At 40.7% G+C, this 23,277-nt stretch overlaps 1 protein-coding gene across 1 annotated transcript; it reads right to left on the bottom strand.

Annotated features, from left to right (window-relative positions):
• Positions 1–214: 214 nt before the first annotated feature.
• Positions 215–21,537, bottom strand: YWHAQ (tyrosine 3-monooxygenase/tryptophan 5-monooxygenase activation protein theta). Its single transcript, XM_063442185.1, has 6 exons — positions 21,387–21,537; positions 18,013–18,406; positions 3,699–3,822; positions 2,210–2,373; positions 1,817–1,912; positions 215–1,081 (listed from the first exon to the last, which is right to left on the bottom strand). The coding sequence occupies exons 2-6, from the start codon at positions 18,307–18,309 to the stop codon at positions 1,019–1,021; spliced, it is 744 nt and encodes a 247-aa protein (XP_063298255.1). The 5' UTR covers positions 18,310–18,406; positions 21,387–21,537; the 3' UTR covers positions 215–1,018.
• Between the last annotated feature and the right edge of the window lie 1,740 nt (positions 21,538–23,277).

The raw sequence follows: 23,277 nt of genomic DNA, 5'->3' as shown, positions 1-23,277 counted from the left end.
AAGACTTTATAACAAAAATTCTAAACTGAATAATTCTTAAAAGTACACAGTAAACAGTTTAGCTTAAAAAAAAGTAAAAACCTTAATCCACTTGGGACCAACTCACCCATGGTAATCTGATATCAGATGAAATTCTACTCAGCAGCCTTACAAATTACAATTTTAATGACATTGTTTACTCAATATACCTTAAGTAACCACAATGACACCAAAACCAGGAGTGTAATGATTTATTGGAGGCAGAGGTTGTCAAACAGCAGCAAAACAAAACCCCAAAAATAGGAGAAAATTAAAAAAGACAAGGTGTTAGAAATGTCCACAAAACTACACGAGCAGCCTTTGATACGATAACCATATAGCCGCCAGACATGTATATAAACAAGCCCTGCCAGCAGCAATCTGGTTATACAAGAAGCACCCGAATTTGAAAAATATTAAGTACCCCAAAATACACCAGAACACGGACATCGTTTTATAAGAAACAAATAAAACTGGGCACAGTGATGACTTAAATGTGTGTATTTGGAAACAAACAAAAACAAAATGCAATATGTAGGGAGGGGAATGAAGGTTGGTTGCAGTTGTTTACTACATTTGTTTCATACATTTTACATTATAATACAAAAAAAGAAAAAAGTCAGTTGCAGAAACTGGTGGTTCCAATTTTTCTTCTTTTTTATTTAAATACCAGATAGGCTTTAAAGTCCTCTACATAAGTGTCTGGAAATTACTTATGTGCATTTTTTATTAATTTTTACATGAGTGAAACCATTAATACTTTTCTACAGCAGTAACCGCACACCAGAAAATTTGACAAAGACAAATTAAAAAAAGGGAGGGGAACAAAAAAAAAAAATTTAAGGAATGGAGTTTCCCCAAAGCTGCAGTGTGAAAAGACTATAAACTTGATTTCCATTACAGATGGATGGACTTTCTTTGCTATAGGAAATCCACGTGGAGCAATAAGGAATGGAGACGTGTAAAAAGGGTCCTTCAGGGATAAAGATGTGCCAGCGGATTAGTTGTTTTCGCTTTGCTCTACAGCATCATTCTCTTCTCCTGCAGTATCAGATGTCCATAACTACAAAGAAAAGTAATATACAATTCCATTTGTTCTATTTAAATTTGAATACAGCACAATTCCATGTGTACAGCAACTCTGCCGAAGTGTTAAGGGGTGATCTAGCCAAATTATGTTTGAGAAATTTTGCCTCATTTAACCACAATATCCTTTGTAATCTATCCAATTTATTTGATCAATTTGAGTTTACATCTCCCATTGACTACAGGGATAGGGGCAATTATTAACATGAAACAGGCTTCTATACAAAGCTATGTATTTGGCTAACATTATTGCACTGGTTGAAGATACAATTTCATTTATAGCTTTGGAAGACATTGAAGTCATGCTATCTAAGCACATTAACAAAAAAAATCATTTTTACAAAGACTGCAAGCATATCATTAAGGGATCTTTGAGTGATTAGCAGTTTTCACGATACATTCTATGAGACGCCAGGGAATCACAATAGAATTTTGAAGTAAAGACAATTAGAACATCCAAGTACCATAACCACTAGTGGTTATGGTGCCAGAAGTGCCCTGGGACCATCCACCATCCCATTGTAAGTAGTCAAACCGGTTTAGAATGGTAGTATGTAGTGCTTGTGCTAGGAGTGTTTTGAATAACGTTAACATGTAAAAGCCCATTCTCATCCCCAGTACGGTTTTATTGTCTATTCTGAAGACATTTCATGGTTACATATTTTAATCTGTGCCTCGTGAGCAACCCTATCAACTTAAAGCAGATACTTACTGTTAGGTTGTCTCTAAGCAACTGCATGATGAGCGTACTGTCTTTGTAGGATTCTTCATTCAGGGTATCAAGCTCTGCAATAGCATCATCAAATGCCTGCATAAAAAGAATATATTACCTTAAAATCAAAGTCTCAATGAAAATTGACAAGTTTGTTTTGTATATTCCTGAAAAACCAAGTTACTCCGCAAAAAGTTTCAAATTAACCATTAGTTGTATTAAGGATCTCGAACTAAACATGGCAGACTGGTTTCTGTGTTTGGTAAGAATACAAAATTATGTATTGTGCTGAGACAGGCATGTGCTTTCCACAAGAAAACCAATGTTTTATAAACAAGCTTTGTGTCAATCTGCTTTTTTAATGTTTCCTTATAAACTGCTACTTTTACTCACGGCTTTGGCCAGCTGACATGCTTTTTCTGGGCTATTAAGGATCTCATAGTAGAATACAGAGAAATTCAGAGCCAAGCCCAGGCGAATTGGATGTGTTGGCTGCATGTCCTTCTTGCTGATTTCAAATGCCTCCTGGTAGGAATCTTGGGAATTCTTTATTGCGGCTATGGAAAATTACAAAAATGTTACTACAGAACGAAGTGATCAGCTATGAGTTTTACAAATGTTTGACAATATTCACATACCTATAAAACTAACCTATTGACCTTAAAATGAACAATGGTTGGAAAAAAAAAAAGTCCCTGCACCACACTACTAAAAAGTAGTATACAACTAGCTAGGTTGTGAAGGTATATGGCTTTAGAGAATGATGTACAGCACCAGAAATTACAGCTGGGGAGAAGTGATAAGTGGAAAGCATCTGTTAAATCATATAGGAGGCAAGACCTTGTGGGAAGAAACAGTGAGCTGTGAAACTTTGGAAACCTGAAAGATGGGGATAATTGCAAACAAGACACTTCCAGACTAGTCACAAGAACCACTACCACTTAAATGTAGTGTTTCTAGTGTCTGTAGCCTGTCCCAGAAGGCTTTAACGTAAACAGCTTTTTCATAGAAGAGGCCGTGTTGACATTTCTGCTTCGTAACACCTCTACCACTTAAGGCTTTTACCAGTCCAGGGCTGCACAGTGTACAGTATACATGTTCAGATTCTCCACTCTGCATGGATATGCTGAATGTTTACCATATAGCTGCACTGATTCAATGTATCTATGAGAAGATGCTGCATGTACAATAGCCTCCCAATAGGGAAGAACTGGATTGGCTGATCATCTCTGCTATGGAGGCATGACCAGCTGTAGTTAGACTGGGGTGGGGGGATAAAAAGCACATAAAACATCTCACATCAGATATGTACTCAATGTATTAGTTTTTCGATTCTGGCTTCTTGTGGCCTTGAATAGGACTTGTATTTTTTTTTTACTTAAAACACCAATACTCCAACACTGACAAATTGTTTTATTTTAAAGTTCACCCAGCCTCTACCTTTGGGAAAACTGGAGTGGATCCTTCCCCTAGGGAAGAGTGGAGTTGCTATAATCTTCAAGATGTTCTTGCACTGCTCCCTCGCATGCTATATAGTGATCCGGGTTGGAGTGACATACCCTAGCACCACTGCAAGGTGCACGAGGGAGCAGAGCAAGAAAGTTACAGGCCCCCGCATTGTGCACAGCCGCATGACTCACTGAAGTGTTCAAATAAGCAAATTTAGTCTTACAAACTTAGTGTTTGAAGTAGTTTCCACAAGATCTATGCATACAAACAGACCAGAATACCATTTAGATTGCCTCCTGTGTCTGTAGGCTCCTTTGAAACCAACAGCTCACTATACTAATGCATTCATCAGTTACACCAGGGTCTACCAATATTCCTATGCCATGTACTGGAGTGGATCACCAACATATTAAAGACCATGTTCAATACTTACTGGTTCTGTCATCTCCAGTAGCCACCTCAGCAAGGTACCGGTAGTAGTCTCCCTTCATTTTCAGGTAAAAAACTTTGCTCTCTGCCTGGCTGGATGTGCGTATTAAAAACCCATCAAGCAATTCCTAAAAACAATTTAGAAAAATGTTACATTAAAATGGCTTCAAGTTAAAGTAAACAGCAGTGATCTTAACAATTGATAAACAAAACTAGCAACACAAATAACTTAAGATTAACTAGTTTATGGTTATGCACTGCACGTTTAAAAGAAAACCCAAGTGTGGAATATATATTTCTGAAACCAATTAAAGATTCAATTTGCATTATGGTATCCCTAGCAATGAGAGGAGGAATGTGCAATATGCTTGAGAAGTAGTCCCACTGTATGTAATTAAATGTTCAGAAATTAACCATACCAGGTGGAGAAAATAATGCAGAGGTAGAGTATTCATTTGCAAGAATTGCAAAACCCCAAAAAAGGCACAATACATTTTTAACTATTATTTTCAATAAATTTAGACTGTGGTAAAGCCATGTTTTTGTAAGACTTGCATGCAACTTTCATTACTACTAAAAATTACAGTTAACAGTTCAACAGCCTGGGATCCATGAATCTCGAGGACTCAATACAATATTGAAGTACGATCAGAACAATCACAATAGAAAGCTATGGGTGAATGTCCTGGCCACAACCAGACGAAGCAGGATAAGCCTTATTCTGAGGAATTTCATTAGTCTCTAAATATTCAGCCCAGGAAGGGTTCACAATATTAGCTAGTTGACTCATTAAAAGCTTGGGCATTGTCTGTAACCATCTAAAGTGCTACAAATGAGTCAGAATGTAATGATTTTATATGCTAGTTCCTGCAGATACAGTTGGCCTGGAAGAATTCACTTGAAACACAGTAAACAGTTAATCATCTGAGATTAACATTTGTGTCTCTGAATGGCTCATTGTGAGCTACAGAATGGAGACTAGGGGTTAGAAACAGTCAAACTTTCCAGGGAGAGCACTTAGAGGAAACCATTTCACAGAACTTTTAGGTTTACTTATCCTTATATTTTCCCAAATCTATTTGTGATGTGAAGAAAAATAGAACACAAGTGTTACTCCAAACACGACAGCATCAGTGTCTGAAGCATTTCAGTTTGAAACTCTGCATGTACTGAGATTTTATATTGCTGCTGGATGTGTATCTACTTGTTTCGACAAGAGTTCCAGGCTGGCTAACGTCCACTGCACATATTTTGGTATGAGAATCCTCAGCTGACGCTCGCCGGCATAACACGAGCACCACAATTGGCATCTGCAGCCCTGCATTATTAAAGGGCAACGGTCTCACAGGATTTTCAAAGTTTGTTTACTTTAACCTGCACAACTTTTTTTGAGGTGTGAATATAAGGCAAAATGTAGAAAACATTTAGTTACTCCAGTTTCCAGCCAGCCATGGTTATCATGCTGACTGCAATGTCTGGCCAGGCTGTGCATGGACTGAACTGGGTTGTGGTGACAAGGACTACATTTTGAATACATTTAAAAGTTAAGAAATTACAATTGCATAAAAAAAAAAAAAAGAAAAGAAAAAAGCTCCCCACTCCACCCACAAGCCTGAATATATTTAGTCAGTTTTCAAAAACAAAATAAAAATATTTTTTGTAATTTCCCAAAAACTAGTGTTTCTTTTAACCTGACTGGTATTTAGCCATAATGTTGTGGTAAATTACAAAACACTTTGAAAGGACAGGTCTGGTTTGAGAGTTTTAAACTGAAGACACTAAAACTCAATATAGTCTTTCACCATGCAGTTTCTGGAGTATCAGATTACTAGACTGAGCTCTAAATGCCCATGATTAAGACTGCATGGGACACACATTACTGTAGTGTACAGGGTCATTCCAAGCACCACACTATTTGCATATAGTGCAATAGGGTCCTAGGCATATAACTGCAGAGTGTTTTGCAGTGAAACCTGCAAGCTTCCTCACAAAGTACACAGTTGCAGGTTACATTGAGTACATGGAATTTAAGCTTTAATAATTTGCTTTAATTAAAATGATCAGTGTTTAAAGTGGGTCCTGATTTAGGAGTAAAATGTACCAAAAGTGTAAATTCTGGGAACACTCCAAGCATCAAACACTAAAGCGATCTGAAGTGGTTATGATGTCAGGAGTGTCCTGGCACTCAGCCATTAACCATTACAAGATTTGATAATTACTTTGGGTTAACCAGGCAGTCACCATCTCCAATAGAGCTAGAAGCTTCCAAGGAGCCCAGGCACAGCTTATTGACTGAGCACTGAGTTCTTAAAATTAACTTTAAAATGTTAGCAGAACTGGAAATTGACAATTTAAAGAGAAACTGTTTATGCAAATGTGACAGCTAGAACTAGGCATATCTATAGTTGGTTAATCTAAAAGGTTTTCCGCCCATTTTCTGGTTTTGGTCCATAACAATGAATTCTACTTCAAATACAGGTCTTCCATGAACAATTGACAGAGACAGATTGTAATACTGAAAAGAATCAGCTGGTTCATGTGCATGGTGTGAAAGTATACTTTGCTATTCAGAGCAGCACTAATGATAAGTTCCACAAATTACTTTCTTATGAATCAAAAGACCTTCAACAAAAATAGGCTTGACATCTGCTTGAAGAGAAGGGACATGAAAGGTTATGCACTAGGTGATCATTTAAAAAAAAAAAAAAATTGTATTACAGGATTTGACAAAACCCTTTACTTAGGAGTCTGTCTAGGTGACATGGACAATCCAGTTACAACTTCCAGAAGCTAGGAGTCTTAAAGGTACACTATAGTCAACAGGACAGCTACAGCTCATGAGTATAGTCAGTCCCTTCAGGCTTCTTGCAGTTAAACACTGTCTTTTCAGGGAAAGGGCAGTATTTACATTATAGATGAGGTACTTCCTGGGGCAGTGCCGCACTGACATTCAGTGCCTCCACCCTCTGCATGGAGACCCTAAACTTTCCTCAGATTCAATGCATCTGATGAGATGCTGATTGGCCAGGTGGCATTTGACTCCGTCCCCGGTACACCTCCTTGGCAATCACAGCCAATCCAATGCTTTCCTATGGCCAAGACAGTCACTTCTGATTTCAGCAAATGAATGTAAGATTTTATGATATTTAGGGAGCAAAGTGGGGGCTAGTGTTTTAACATTAGGTCAGGAATACACATTTGTGCCCCCGATACTAGAGTGTTGCTTTAATGAACTGTTCCAGAAGAAGCCTATACAATCTCCTTATGTCCATGCCACTCTCCACATATACACCATGCAGGTCCCCACTTTATTGGTCAGCACAGAAAGCTCAATCCACAAACTAGTGCATTCAGTCATTAGACCAATCACATGGTACATCTTCCTTCATAAACCCAAATAGTATCTGATCCGTGGAACTATTACAGAGGATTGAGCAAAAATATCCAATAAATCCCTGCAGGACAATTATATAATAAGCTCAGACCCCAAAGACCAGGATAAAGAGGTATTTTCTGTGGTCTCATCTCAGACTTCAAAAGCACTGGAATGTCTTGTCTTGTGCTGGAGGAAAAGGGAGAGAACTTAAATATTTAAAGGTTGGTCTCCCTCAGTTTTAAAATGAAGGGACAACCTCTAGCAGATATTCGTACAAGCATATGTCAATGTTTAACCCCACTTTTTAAAGGTCCCCAACAGCCCTAACTAAGCTCATATCGGTCTTTCGATGTCACTGGAAAGACTCATTGAAATGGCCCAGATTACTTTATAAAGAAGCAATTAATTTACCACAAGTCATTTTTCTATGAAATCTCAAAAGAGACTGCAAATTGACGTGTAATTTCTAAGTGAATGTGCAAATAAAATACAAAAACTTAAGTACACAGCCTCCCAAGGTTATCTTCCATATGATAACCATACAGCATAGATATATACAAAATGGGTAGTTTAAGGATTTCTGCTTATGTACATTAGCAGAATCATTAAACTACCCATTTTGTATATATATTTTTCCAAGAAAACCAGAATATATTGTGGCCAATCACCACAAACTAGTAAGGCGAAGTAATGACCATTAAGTCTAGAATTTGTAACGGACACAAACTGACAACTATACCCATTAGTCCAAGTATAAGGATAATAAACAGAGGGCTGATCAGGAGGCATTAATCTAGTCTATAAGTAGGCTTTAAAGAGCACCAAATGTACCCAAACCATATCTCATTAAAGTGATCTTTGTGCCGTGGCTCTATAGTTTTAGACTTCTTGAAAGATCTTGCCTTTGGAAGAAACAGCAATGTTTACCTTAAAGTGTCAAGCACACTTCTATCTTGTTACACTGACAGCCACTAGAGGCTCTTGTGCCGTAACAGAATAAACTGTCATGGGATGTTTGACGTCCATAAGGACGTCAATCGCAGTTCATAGGAGAGCATTGAATTCCATGCTTTCCTATGAGAAGCATGTGATTGAATACTTTCGCATCATGTTCCCAATGCTACTCTGACTAGGCAACTATAGCATTAGGAATACAGTAAAGATTTGAGTAGCATTTACCTTTACATTTGGAAAGTCTACACAACATGAATAGGTCAAGTACAAGATGATTGAAAAAAAAAAAAAAAAGGGGATGTACTTTATAGGAGTCCTTAGATATACTGCTAAACAAGTTGTCATCCAGAACTAGGCTGCACTATATAAAATTCAGTCCCTATCACTGAAAATAGCAGCATGTCAAAATATAGTAACTGCAGGTGAGTAGGTGTTCCCAGCTTCACTACAAGTGCTGCGTTTAAAGGAATACTCCGGTACTTTAGTTTGCGAAATGCTATACGTGTGAAGAGTCTTTTCCAATCTACAAAAAGTGGAAATTTTAATGTCATTGATAAATTAACCTGAAAAGACACCTTCTGGGTGTCAGACATCTGGTATTCTATCAAATTTCCCTACCCGTGAAAATCCTACCCCGGTCACTTCCGGTGAGGGAAATCAGCTGGATTCTTTGCTGCACATGCCTGCTAGCACTCCTGCTACTCCTCCACAGCAAGGTCCTGGAAGGTAAGTAGCTAGTTTTACACTTTCATTGTAGTTAGTGCATTCACCAAGCTTAGGGCATGGGACCTTTAGGGTTAATGTTGGGGTTCAAATTAGGGTTAGGGATTTTTTTTTGTTTAGTAATATTTTTTGTTTTGTAATAGTAATATTTCACATTAGGGGAATATCTATAAATCGTGATTTTTAACACTATTTTAACCCTTACCCCAAGGGTTAGAATAAGATCACAGGTTAAAATAACTTACCCAAGTCTACTTTTAACCCTCACCCAACCCTAAATGTCCCATGTCCTAAGCTTAGTGAATGCACTAACTACAATGAAAACGTAAAACTAGCTTTACTTACCATCCAGGACCTTGCTGTGGAGAAGTAGCAGGAGTGCTAGCATGTATGTGCAGCACAGGATCCAGCTGATTTCAATCATTGGAAGTGACAAGGGTAGGGAGAGATTTGATAGAACAGTAACTTCCTTTTGAGTTTAGCTCCACTGAGCTAAACAAACCAGAAAGTAATTGCTCAGAGCACCTGCCTTGCAAAGACTTCTCATTGAGCTTCATTGGGAAGTCTGATCTGAGGAATAAAAGGGAGGATTCAGTCCAGCTTTGGGAGCTGGTTTTAGATATATCAGCAAAAAATAAATTAAAAAAGCTTTTGTGATTCTATTGAGGGAATATCTACTAAAGTCTTGTCTTTAGACCATGGAGAGTCCATGGGATGAGCAAACCACATTAAGTTACACCCTGATTCACTCCACACAGACACTGACCAGGTGGCATTTTACTAGAATTAAAGTATGTGCCATGTCAGAACCATTATCTAAACTGTTAGCAATGGATCCTTGCATTTAAGAAAAAACAAAATAAAAACAAAAACTGTATTTGACAGATCTACCAATACACCAATACTGACCATTACCTGTATACTTTTCATATAACATGCCATAGCACTGCACAGACAAACTGAATATTTATATATTATATTTGAATATTTAAAAATGACACCAAGAATCAAAAAGTTACCCCTGCTAGGACGCCATTAGCTTTCCACCACTCAGACTAATTGGTGTCAAACTGATAAAAAAAAAAGATCCTAAAGTGATTCTATAGTGTAAGAAATACAAAGTAATGTTCCTTATACTAGTTACATCTGCAGCCCCCCATACTAGTTACATCTGCAGCCCCCCAACCCGTCACTGCATTGTCGAGGGTTAAAAAAAAAACCTTACCAGAGACACTGGCGCTCCACCTCCTCCGACAGCAGCCAACGGGGCTAATGCACATGTGTGACAAGCACATTAGACCCTCCCACAAAGTAAAGCAAAGCACTGCTTCCATGCATTCCTATGGGGATATAATGGACACCGGATGTCCTCATGTAGAGCGTGATGACATCCAGCATAAGTAAGGAAACCAAAGCTGTATGACATGGTTTACATTGCAGGAATAAGTGAGACTGGGACATTGCACCCAAACCACTTCAATGAGCTGAAGTGGTCTGCGTGCATATAGTGTCCCTTTAAAGGATCCATACGCAAGTCTTTATGATGTACCATACTGCTCCGATTTATTAACACTAGACAGTCTCTCTGGCTTGGTTTCATTAACATTTGACTTGGAACCAGTTAATGGAATGTGCTATTTGGCATCTGTACTAACCCAAGATACTAATTTGATTAAAAAAAAAAAAAAAAAAACACTGACAGTTTTCCGACAGCTACAGCCAGTCATTACAAAAATAAGGGACCTAATCCATCATAAATGACATTCCAGTCTTTACTAGGGTAAAGAAAACAGTTGAGGCAAGTGTAAAACAAAAAACACTGCAAATGTTAACTCATTTGAATACTTGCATGCAAATGAAAAGATGAGAGAATTTTACAATTATTTTAGCATGGCATACAATTAACTTAGCATCTAAATTATACTAGAATTGAGGAAATTGCCATTCCTCTTTAAAGAGTTACTCCAACCACCATGATCACTTAAGTGATATGAAATATGTATATGCAGCTTCTGCTTGAAAGATATTTTTAATAGTCTGCGGTGGGCTCATGTCAGTTCTGTACATATATTGCATTTATCTGTAGCACGCTGATAGAAATTGAAATGCCATGCACAGGTCTGAAGGTGCCTTTGCATGGCACTCAAGGCTGCTAGAGCCAAACAGGCTCTGGCCTATAAGGAGTCCCAGGGATACTTCCGATATCTGCCAATATAAAAAGGTGAAGGGAAAAACTCAATTTATGCATTGCAGCACATAGAGGAAGTGATCTCAGATCACTTAATTCCAGCACTTGTGAATAGGAATCCACACTGGAATAGAGCAGCTCACAGCTGCTGTTGCAGCTCCTGTCCTTGACATGTACCTGGCCAGCCTGGTCCCCACCCACAGTGCTGCATAATAACTCATACAAATATGAATAGCCCACACAAACAATCCGCACAAACTCAACACCAATGACAATCCACATATGCACACAACCCCACATGCAGCCTCTCACATAAAATACCCCAAACAGCCCCACACATCAAACACTATGTGACATATCCATCTCCACACCCACACTTCCACAAGTAGCGCCCATACACTATACTACAAACTACTAATGAACATATACAAAAGCTCATATGCACAAACAATACAAAATCAACTACAGTATAAATAACAAGCAGAATATGGCAACCAACACAACACTACATCACAATCCTATTTCGGCACAGTGCTGCTAAAAGGTTGCCTACCCCTGCGTTAAAGGACCACTCTAGGCACCCAGACCACTTCAGCTTAATGAAGTGGTCTGGGTGCCAGGTCCAGCTAGGGTTAACTAATTGTTTTATAAACATAGCAGTTTCAGAGAAACTGCTATGTTTATCAATTAGTTAAGCCTTCCCCCTAATTCTCTAGTGGCTGTCTCATTGACAGCCGCTAGAGGCGCTTGCGTGATTCTCACTGAAAATCACAGTGAGAGCACGCAAGCGTCCATAGGAAAGCATTATGAATGCTTTCCTATGTGACCGGCTGAATGCGCGCGCAGCTATTGCCGCGCGTGTGCATTCAGCCGACGGGGAGGAACGGAGGCGGAGAGGAGGAGGAGAGCTCCCCGCCCAGCGCTGGAAAAAGGTAAGTTTTTACCCCTTTCCCCTTTCCAGAGCCGGGCGGGAGTGGGTCCCTGAGGGTGGGGGCACCCTCAGGGCACTCTAGTGCCAGGAAAACGAGTATGCTTTCCTGGCACTAGAGTGGTCCTTTAAGCTCTACCATTTGTCAAAAGTAGGAAAAATATGAGAAAGCAGCCCTTACTTTGCAACTATTGGTTAGGTGCAGTTATTTTGCATATTTTATAAAGAGGATCAGGAAGGAAGAAAACATTTGGAGAGAGGAAGAAAGTAGGAGTCTAGAGAAAGGAAAGTTAGGACTGACAGTCGCTTTAATGGAGGCATTCCAACTTATTACATCCCTAAAGTCATTATGTGTGGTACTCTTAGATGGCTTTAGGTACACCAGTAGAGAAACTTTTTTTAAAACATTTTCATTGTGCAGAAAGCATTCGTAAGCATAAGGAGCCAAAACAGACTCAAAATATATTACATAAATGCACAAGTATTGTCATGGCATGATACAATTACACATTTTAACAGAAACATACTAGACAAAGTATGTCAAAGTATCTTTACAAGGTTTGCAGTATCATTGTGAGCCAAGACATTGGTCTTCAAAGTAGTATATATCTTCACAAGTTCTCATGGAACATTTGTACGTTATAAGAATTCCAAGTATGCTTGCATTGTCCCAGAATTGGTCGATTTAGGAGAGAGCATAAGAAAAAAAGGAAAGAAGTAGTGTGAGAGCGGGGGAGAGGGGGCGCGAGGGAGGGTCCAAATCCTGGTAGGGGCAGCAGGCCACAAGAACTGTCCTGCAATGCTGCGTAATCCAGGGGACGGATGAGACTGTCTTCCCCTCCACTGTTAAGTGCCCAGAGGATTGTCCCATGGTTCCCATAGTTTTTGAAAAGCCCTAGTGGTTCCCCGCACTCTAGAAGTCAGGTCATCCATCAAATGGATCTTTGATTCTAGCCTTCACGCTTGCTATGTGTGGCAACTTGTTTTAGCCAAGTGTATGCTATTGCCCTTCGTGCGGCTAATTTAATTTTATGTATCGGTGTTTGTTCTCTTCTGGACCATCCATCAATGTATCTATTCAGTAGAAATACTGAAGGGTCTAGGTCTGGAGCTCTGGAAAACACCTGGGTCAATAGGTCTTTAATAGCCTTCCAGAATCTTACGTGTGGGCACTCCCACCACATATGCAGGTATGTCCCCAGGTACAGGTATGGTAGCTCAGCATCCCCCTCCAGCATACGTCAGTGGGAGAAGCACTAATTTAGAACATTGCAGGCTAATAAAATCGTGAAGTTTGTTGCCACATCTGTGGCCTGGGCCACTTGTGTAGATTTAAATACTAACATGATGCAGTCTATTAAAAAGGCTGGTTAGATATTAATAACTTTGCAATGATGTCCTAACCCAAGCAATGTTGATGCTAATTTTCACTATAATATCCTGGTTTCTGATGGAAGAAGAATCAGCAAAAGCAATCTGCACTGCTAGAGCAGCTTAAAAATAAACTGCTGTTTTAGCACATGCCAGACGTTTGCAGTGTCTGAAGACTTTGTATATCTGCAGCATGTTTGCTACTGCAGTAGAGACAGGATTTATGCAGCTCCAATGACTATTGATCCAGCAAGTCTGAATGGCGCCACTCCTGCACAATGCAGCAAAGTACAACACAAATATTGCAGGGAAGGGGAGAAGATAAGCAGACAAAGAATAAAAGCGTTTATTTTAAAAAGCTATATTATAATTTTAACGGTCTTAAGGATTGGACAAAAAAATTTAAACAAGTCAGTTATATGCTGAAAACCAAAAGCTCCCTAGAAGTACTACACTACAAACACCAATCAAAGTCCCCTACTACAATGAAAATCACCACATGGGCAAAAGTAGCAAGAGGATTACAGAATTTTCGGAGTATAATGAAATCTAGTTGACTGAAAAAAAAGCACTCAATGACAGACTTCTGGTTCTAAAAATGTAATAAAGAAAACTAACATTTAGTGCAAATTTCTTTTGACACTGAAAACTGCATAGTTTTTGGAACTGGCATCTGAAGTCAAATGTTTGTTTTATGCATAATTAGTAAAGTCAATTATAATTTGCTTCAGTTCTCGTAGTTTTAAAATTCCATAAAAGGTTATATTCTAAAGCTATAGCTGCATTTGACCAGGACCCCTCATATTCCCACTTTCAGTGAACAAAGTACCGAAGAGAGGATTGTGCTTTTGCAGCATAGCACGTGAGGACACTCTTAATTTCCACGGCTGCTAGACCCAGGAATTTAACCCACAGGGAACAGACATGTAATGCAGGCTTGGGCGGTTTATCAAGGAATGATTAGTATCTAAATCAATATTTCTACACAGAGCTCTGTAAAAGCTACATTAGCCAAATAATGCAGATGCAAGCTGTATTTATTGCAGCAGTATCTTGCATTTCCTTTATCGGAATAACCATCTACTGTAACAAGCTTTCTTGAGTTACTCTGCTTTAAGTTCAAGTGCATACAATAATGCATGTCTTTTAATAATTGTATACCGTATAAGGCTATATAAAAACCCCACCTATTCACATACATTAGAAAAGGGAGCCTTAGACTCTTACTCTGCTTTGCAAGTATTTCAGAATGCTAAAAAGCTGTAAAACCAGCCATTTTGCAGACACTGGTCACAATGGACAGGGAATCCATCATAATGTTGAGAGAGATACATAACTATAACAGCTACAGTGTATTTTAACAGTTATGAGGCAAGGACCCTTTGGTGCTATGCATTTTTATGGGGCCATTTCTTACTTGGCAAGACCCATTTACAATTAAACTGCTCGTTTAAAAAGGGACAGTGGGCACAAATTATGGCATCTTTATTTTGGTGCAGGGATCCTACATCCTTTCATTGAAAACTGCAGTTTTAGAAAGCACTATTTTCATTTTTTTTCAATCCCAACACCCCTAGTGACTATTAGAAAGCCAAATTGGGTGCTCAACGCAATTGAACATATTTCCAGTGAAGAAGCAAACCTTTGCCAATTCAATGCACAACACAAACAAGTACATGCTAGGCAAACAAAGGTTTACTATAACTACAGAAGCCAGTTCAATGAGCTCAAAAATGTAATTTGCCTTTACTATCTCTTGCAAGTCATAAGCATCAGCTTAACAGTACAGCAATAGGTTAATTTGTAGGAGTATCTTTATTTTCATAAAGATGACACTAGAGCAAGGGTTCACAATTAATTTTTCCCATGGAACCCTTTGACATTGTATACCAACATCACATTGGATGCTGTTTCTTATAAAGCGCTTACAAATAACTTTATGTAAGCCCAACCCAGTAATTTGTTTATAGCTGCAAACTTAGCACAATCTACAAAAAAAAATTAAATAAACCTATCCCCATATGCCACAATGGGCACTCCTCTAAAGGACAGTTATCAATAAATGCCGTAGAAGAAATCCTCTCACTTTCCATGCCATACTATTTTACGTGTTATATATGCCGGATTTACTTTTTTACAGAGAAAAAAAAGTGCAGTATTTCTGACTCATTCCTACTGTTCTGTTTAAATCAGTTTGTATGAATAACACTGCACTGAAAAATAATGTAAAGAGAAATACTCTCCTATGGACAATATTGTGAGCCGAGTGTCTGCCTGAATGCTTCCACTCTATCACAGAGTGGATGACGGTGCGGGCATAACAGCAGTCTTGCAATCTTTTAACTGCTGTTTCAGACCTGGGATCAGCAGGGAGCGGCGGCCATCTTGAATGTGGCAATTCACGGTAGAACCCCAATTGTGTTCTCACGGAACACCAATTGGGAAACTCTGCACTAGAGGAATGTTGCTGGTATGTGAATGTTGCCATGCAACTGTATCAACTTCACCTGCCTGAGTGAATTAGATACCCATGATATTCTTAACACCAAACATTGAAACCACAGTGGGAAAACAAATCCAACAGTTTAAGAGTTAGAAAGAAGAAAATATATAATTACTTTCATAGCAGATTTACTAAATGGAAAGTCAAAATTGCCCGTTCTGTTGGTCTGCAGAATAGATAAGTGGTTCTGAGCCCAGTCTGAACAGCACATCAGTGTTCAGGTCTGTCATTCCCACAGGGACAAAACTGGGTAACCAATTCTGGAATGTCGGTACATTGGGGGATTGTTATAGGGGACACGAACATCCTTCTGCAAAGTTCCCAATGTTGCACAGGTTGAGAAGCCAACACGAGCTTCAGACAAGTCCTTCCTGGACAACGAAAGATTCCATTAAGGAATATCAACGGAGTGATCTTATCCCATACACAACCATTAACCCCTTAAGGACACTGCATGTGTGACATTTCATGATTCCCTTTTATTCCAGAAGTTTGGTCCTTAAAGGGACACTCCAGGCACCCAGACCACTTCTGCTCATTGGAGTGGTCTGGGTGCCAACTCCCACTACTCCTAACCCTGCAAGTGTAATTATTGCAGTTTTCTATAAACTGCAATAATTACCTTGCAGGGTTAACTCCACCTCTAGTGGCTGTCTATTAGACACCTGTGCTAGAGCGTCGCTGGACATCCTCACGCTGTGTGAGGATCTCCAGCGTCGCTCAAATTCCCATAGGAAAGCATTGAAATTCGTTTTCAATGCTTTCCTATGGGGAGACGTAATGCGTGGCATTGCCGCGCATGCGCATTAGGTCTCCTCGGTCGACATCGCCGCTGCCTCAGGTAAGTGACTTAAGGGGTTTTCACCCCTTCAGTACCTGGGGATTGGTGGGTGGGAGGGTGAGGGACCCTCCAGTGCAGGGAAAACGGATCGTTTTCCTGGCACTGGAGTTTCCCTTTAAGGGGTTAAACAGGTGTTTCTGGGATATGAAGGTTCCAATCTACAGGACAGATAGCCATACTAAAGGCCGAGAGGTAATACTACCTACATATAGCTTTATTCCACATAAAGTGAAAGCAAAGTATGTCTGGCATGGAAGGGTCTTACTAATCAAGTAGAACCCATGTCACCTTGGAAGTTAGGATTCTTACAAATGCAGTAAAAGACAAGAACCACTGAGTTTGTGTTCAGTGTCTGTTTGCCATCCTTGCCACTAGTGGTAAAAGCTTTTGTCAATGTATTGCTGGCCACCCAACAAACCTTATTGCAGACATTAAAGGGAAACTCCAGTGCCAGGAAAGCAATCAGTTTTCCTGGCATTGCAGGTCCCCTCTCCCTCAAACCCCCCGGTAGCTGAAGGGGTGAAAACGCCGTGCATGCGCATTAGAGCTCCCCATAGGAAAGCATTGAAAATGCGTTTCAATGCTTTCCTATAAGAAATTGAGCGACGCTGGAGGTCCTCACAGCGTTAAGACGTCCAGCGATGCTCTAGCACAGGTTTTCTGTGCTATGAAGGAGGGAGTGACCTCTAGTGGCTGTCTAGTAGACAGCCACTAGAGGTGGAGTTAACCCTGCAAGGCAATTATTGCAGTTTATATAAAAAAAAACTGCAATAATTACACTTGCAGGGTTAAGGGTAGTGGGAGTTGGCACCCAGACCACTCCAATGGGCAGAAGTGGTCTGGGTGCCTGGAGTGTCCCTTTAAGGAAGGCTGAACTTTGAGAAGTATTTGGCAGCCATTCTAACTGACATACACAAGGATATCAGCAACTGGATTCTGAAAAGGTATGACTTCTAATGCAAGAGTCTACAGTCGGCCTTTTGATCTCTTAAACAGAATCAGCCAGAAATTGACCAGTTCTACTATTAAAGACATAAAATTACATCCGGCCATAATGTTATGGCTGCAGGAGTGACCTAGCACTATCTCACATTAACAGAACAAACTTTTTGTACAGGTTTGATAACGCACCTGGGTCCCACCAGGGACAATAGTCTCTCCTGCAGGAGAAGTCTGGTGTATCAGTAGAATAAACCACCAGGGACTGAGGGCCACACTTGATGCTTTTACCCAGTGAGAACTGACCTGTATGGCCCTGCTTTGCTTTATAGGGCAATCCAAATTCTCCTGCATGAGACCACATTCAGGAGGTTTGGCTATGGGTGACAGCCAAAGCCAGGTAGCTAGAGTATGTTAAACCAGCAGATTAATTTTCATTTGTCAATGCTAAATTTAAGCAATTGGCCATTTTAATAGCTGGGTAGAGAAACTTACCAGAACAGCCTTGCAGATATCCTTGAGCTCGCACTCTACTTTTTCTTTGTATTCTTTAACCATCTCCAGCTTCTTGTCTGAGCCCTCTGTCTTCTGCTCAATACTGGAAATTACTCTCCAGGCTGACCTCCTTGCACCCACCACATTCTTGTAGGCAACAGATAGAAGGTTCCTTTCTTCATTGGACAGCTCAGTACCAAATTCTGTCACTGCCTTCATGTTGGCAGCCATATCGTCATAGCGTTCAGCCTGTTCAGCCAGCTTGGCCTTCTGGATAAGCTCGGTTTTGTCTGTCATGGCTTTCGTGTGAGATGGAGTGATTAAGAAAAAAAGTGGGAGAGGAGCTAAAAGGTGGTCAACTAGTTGGATATAAATACAGATCGACAGCCAATACCTGTAGAAAATAGAATATAAATTTTAGAACCATATATAACATTCTACAGAATAAGATACAGTTCAAAATCTCCTATGGCATTTTAGGAATTCCTCCCTCAATACAAATTTAAAACAAACCCATTGTAGGCCACAAAGTACAATAACACCTAATATAAACAGATCAAGTTACTTCAGGGACCAGGATCACTGCAGTCATTTAAAGTAGTCTCAGTGTCTGGAGTCTTTGTGCAGCTTTGAAATCCTGCACATACCATGTTTTGCCCATTTGCTGCTAGAGATGTAACTCCATCCCCAGCAGTGTCACTGGAGTGTCAGATTAATGTCAAGTCATGCAAATATCCATTTTGTGCAAATTCTGATGCATATGTAATCAAATTCATTGGCTAAGAACAGCGAGTTGCTCTTAGCATAGCCAGATTTAGCAAATTCTACTTCAGTGGAGACCAGGCATCCAGTAGGACCAGGATAGATGGCAAACCATCTTAATAAAAACTGTCTTTTGGGGAAACAAATTTTTGATTACTAATCCAGAGCATCATCTTCTGCTTAGTTTTACATAGAACATAATGGCTTAAATTGCCTAATTTCTCCTACATACTTTGTAAAAAGCATTTTTGCAGTGGACAACAAGGTACTCTTCCAATAGAAGAAATAATTTAACACCTATGGGTATTAGAAAAAATGCCCAGTTTAAGATATACTTATCTGAACCTCACAGTTGGCTACACTTTGATGGGCACTGCAGTTGATGCAAGGCATTGTTTAATATATTATGCACCATTTATAACCCTGCTTATAACCATCGACAGGGCAATATGTAGGATATTCCTCCACAGGGGAGTTCATAGACCGAACAAGTGTAATTTATATCAACGACTTATACATTTGTGAGTGATGTTACCAGTACAAGGAGACAAAAAAAAATTGGAGTGAAATTTATCTGGAATAGTTACCATGTAGGGAGACAAAAAAAAGTCAGGTATCTATATTCGGCAAGTTTTGGAAAGCATCCGTTTTACTATTCTTTATTACCAATTGCCTATACCACATAATGTCAAGTAAAAAGGCTAAATACAAAATCCAAAAAAACACTGTAGGCAACAGCCGAGATAGGGACTTTATTCCTAAGCAAACATGTCCAGTTATGGATTACAGGAATCTTAAAAAGGATGTAGTGACCCTGACATTAGAGAAGAGACATTAAATGACCAGGTTTTAAAATGTTGGGAGTCAAGGGAAACAGGAGAGCAGCTGATTAAAATAACCCAGCATAAAAACTAGGAGATACTTACAAAGAGATTTGAAACAAACCCAACACAGAATAATCATACAGATGTCAAGGTACTAACTGCCTACCTGCCAACAGCTAAGGAGTTAAAGGATGAGTAAGTGAAAAGGGAGGGCCTCGGAAATCAAGCTGGGGGAGGAGAAGAAACATATCTGGCTGCCCTGCCTTTTGTCTCCAGGCTGCATGGATCATCCCCGCCCTGACTGCCTCTCCCTCCTCTACTCCCTCCCCTCAGGGGAGCCTGGTTTCCCAGCACTGCAACATAACCAGTCAAATCACAAAATCCTATACCATGCTGCATTTAACCCATTTATTGCAGATCACAAATGCTTGTACTGGGCTTCCATGCAGCTCATGGGCTGGTATTACAACACGCAAGCTGTAAGCTACTATACAAAGCCATGAGAGATAATTGTCACAAAAAAAATATAAAATAAAAAAATATTAGAATAAAGCCTGGTAGGGGATTTAACACATGGAGGGGGCAATTCAGACTATGGATCTAGGAATGACAGCAGAAAGGTCACTTTCACAATGCCAGATATAACTGGCTAGTGACTGCACGCAGACATCGAATGATGCCGTCAAGGTTTAATACAGTTCATATCCTGGTAAGGCTCCACACGTTAGACATACATTTTGACAGACCGATGAGAAATATTACATTGTGTGCCCAATGATAGCAGTTCAGCTACAGATGTGCCTTGAATAATGGCATGACATGCAGTTGCCCTGGGGACAGCCACCCATACTACCTGGAATGTTAAAAGGATAAAGTGTATCTGCATACAGATATAGATTAAAGGAGAACAAAACTCATTGCGTAATTAAACCGCAGCAGCTTGTCAGACAATTCATTTTTACACTGTACTAGCATAAAGTGCAGCAAAATCTGCCAGCTGTAATGTTAAACTAATTGGTATTTTAAATATTTGTCGAAGTTCAATTAATATAGACAATGAAAATAAATGTTAATGCATACTAAATATTTCGACAAGCTGGTCATACATACATACATAAAAACTGGCAGTGAACAAGGCAGTAACAGCAGCAACCCCCTCACACCCAATGAGCAGCTCTAAAATTAGACCTTGGCCAGGGACGGCCAAAAAGGTAACTACAACTCCCAGGATGCTTAGCCATGGAAAGACGATGGCAAAGGATCATGAGAGTCGTAGTTTTATATCTAGAGAACCACCTTCTGGCCGCACATGCTTCAGATCTCTAATACATTGCACAATTCAATAAACCACACACAAATGACAAATATTAAATGCCTACAGCATCTCTCCCAGCACCCCGTGCACAAAGAGGGCCAACTCCAAGGCCAGCCAGAGGGAGAAACCAGCTGGTGGAGAACTACAACTCCCACCATGCTTTGCTGGGATGGCAGCGAATCAAGAAAGGCTCAGCCTTAGCTTGTGAAGGACTACGTTTCCCATGATGCTCAGCCAGCCTATTGGTCAGGGTGTGAGAGGCTCGCTAAGCATCAAGGGAAGTGTAGTTCCCGTGCTGCTCCATCCGACAGGCTGGTGTGGGAGCCAGGCACCGGGCAGGGACCGCAGCGGGGGGCCCCCACCGTGTATCGGGAGGCGGCGGCCATGGCAGCGCTCGGAGCCCCGGTGGAGGCGGCGGCAGCCATGGCCCCCTGGCTGTATGGCGGGATGGACTATGAAGCCGTGGGACTCACCGTGCGCTCCTCCTCACAGTGCGAGCCGCTGGCCGGCGGAGGAAGGAAAGGGGGAAAAAAAAGGAAGGACAAGAGAAAACCCGGAGACTGAGGCGCAGCTCACAAGGAACCCTCCCGCTTCAACCTAACCCGACTACCACAGGCGTTGGCGAGGGGGCGGCGTTAAGAAGCCTCGGCCAATCACAGCACGGGGGGACGCCCGCCAATTCCGGCCGCCTTCACCCGGCTCACCCAATCAGAATGGAGCGCGGGAGCTTGGGGCGGGGCAGCGGCTCGAGGGGGAGAAGGGAGGGTTAGGTTGAACGGTAGGCTGCGGCTTGAGCCACGGGGTTTCCTCCAATGAGATGCAGGGTGGTATGACGTCACTGTCGCCATGGCAACCGATGTGCAGCTTCTCCCCCTTCCCTCCCTCCTTTACTGAGTTGTCTTTCCTCACACACCCTGTGTGCTACTCCAGGCTGGGCGTGGCCCCTGGGCTTCCTGCAGGGCCAGGGGCCACAGAGCTGAGTGTGGGAGACCCCAAGAGGTAACCCCCCCCATTATTAAACACCAGCAGCCTGTTCATTACAGTAAAACACACAGCTAATGGCCAACCACAGCAAAGCATTGTGGGAGTTGTGTTTGCAGTCTCTGGGTTATAAGTATTATCGTCATTATATCCATTGTACAGCGCTACATAATCTGATGGCGCTATATAAATAATAGTAATAATTTATATAGCGGCAACTTATTCCGCAGCGCTGTACAATATAACAAAAGGCGGAAATTTAACAATAAATGAGACGGTTACACATTGTTACAGGAACAATAGGTTGGCGAGAACCCCGCTCAAAAGAGCTTACAATCTAGAGCAGGGGTCCTCAAACTCCGGACCCCCAAATGTTGCTGAACTACAACTCCCATGATTCTCTGGCTATCTATGTAATTCAAAGAATCATGGAAGTTGTAGTTCAGCAACATCTGGGGGGCCGGAGTTTGAGGACCCCTGATCTAGAGGTTTTCAAAAGTGTGAATTGTCCGAAATGTATTTATTTATACAATATTGTACCAGGATGGATACATTGACATTTATCTCGGTTTTCAAGTATGTCCTGGAATGTAAAGGGAATTTCAACTTTTAGGCCAAACGTGCTGAAATTAAAACCTCTTGAAGTCAGCGATGCTTTCCGTTAATATCTATTACTATATAAAAAAAATGGTAGTAATAGTTATCTGCTGTGATATCTCAAACTCACTTTGAATTCCAGACAATTCACGGTTTAATAAATAACCTTGTGTGTTACTGCATTGTTCAACGTGAAACGTGTTAGAGAAAGGGGAGCAGAATGACTCGACGGAATAGGAACAATCCAGTATGCATGGCAGCATGTCCGCACAGGACCGCATGCATCATGCAGTAACCAGTATTATTCACAGCTCTGAGCCGAAACGACTTTCTCTGATGACACATCAGGCATATTAATGATTACTTTATGACGCTGTAGTACAGACAGAGTGCTGCTGTACAGAGATCAATGACAAGATGGAAACTGAACAGACTGTGGGCAGGTAGCAGCATGATTATTGTGCAAGCTCACAGGATTGCACACAATAATGCAGACAGTACCAAAAAATGAATAATGCCAAATATAGCAAGTTGGTAGCACCAGGATCAATAGAATGAACAATACAGGGTATAGGACTGCTCACATGTATACTGACAGCACCATGATCCACTGACAGAACACTGTGAGATCCTGCATTGCTCACATGCTAAAATTAGCATGCTCTGCAATTTACTATTGGCTGCAAGATATGTTGCTAGGGCTGTCTGCTGCAACATTTCAGATGCAGTATGGGGAGGAGAAACACTGACACATAGGTGAACAACACAAGCATAGATTCTGCTAAT

The sequence above is a fragment of the Pelobates fuscus genome, chromosome 2 (genome assembly GCF_036172605.1).
Source record: "Pelobates fuscus isolate aPelFus1 chromosome 2, aPelFus1.pri, whole genome shotgun sequence".
NCBI lineage: Eukaryota > Metazoa > Chordata > Amphibia > Anura > Pelobatidae > Pelobates > Pelobates fuscus.
Note: the sequence above shows the minus strand (reverse complement) of the source record. Positions and strands in the feature narration are given on the sequence as shown.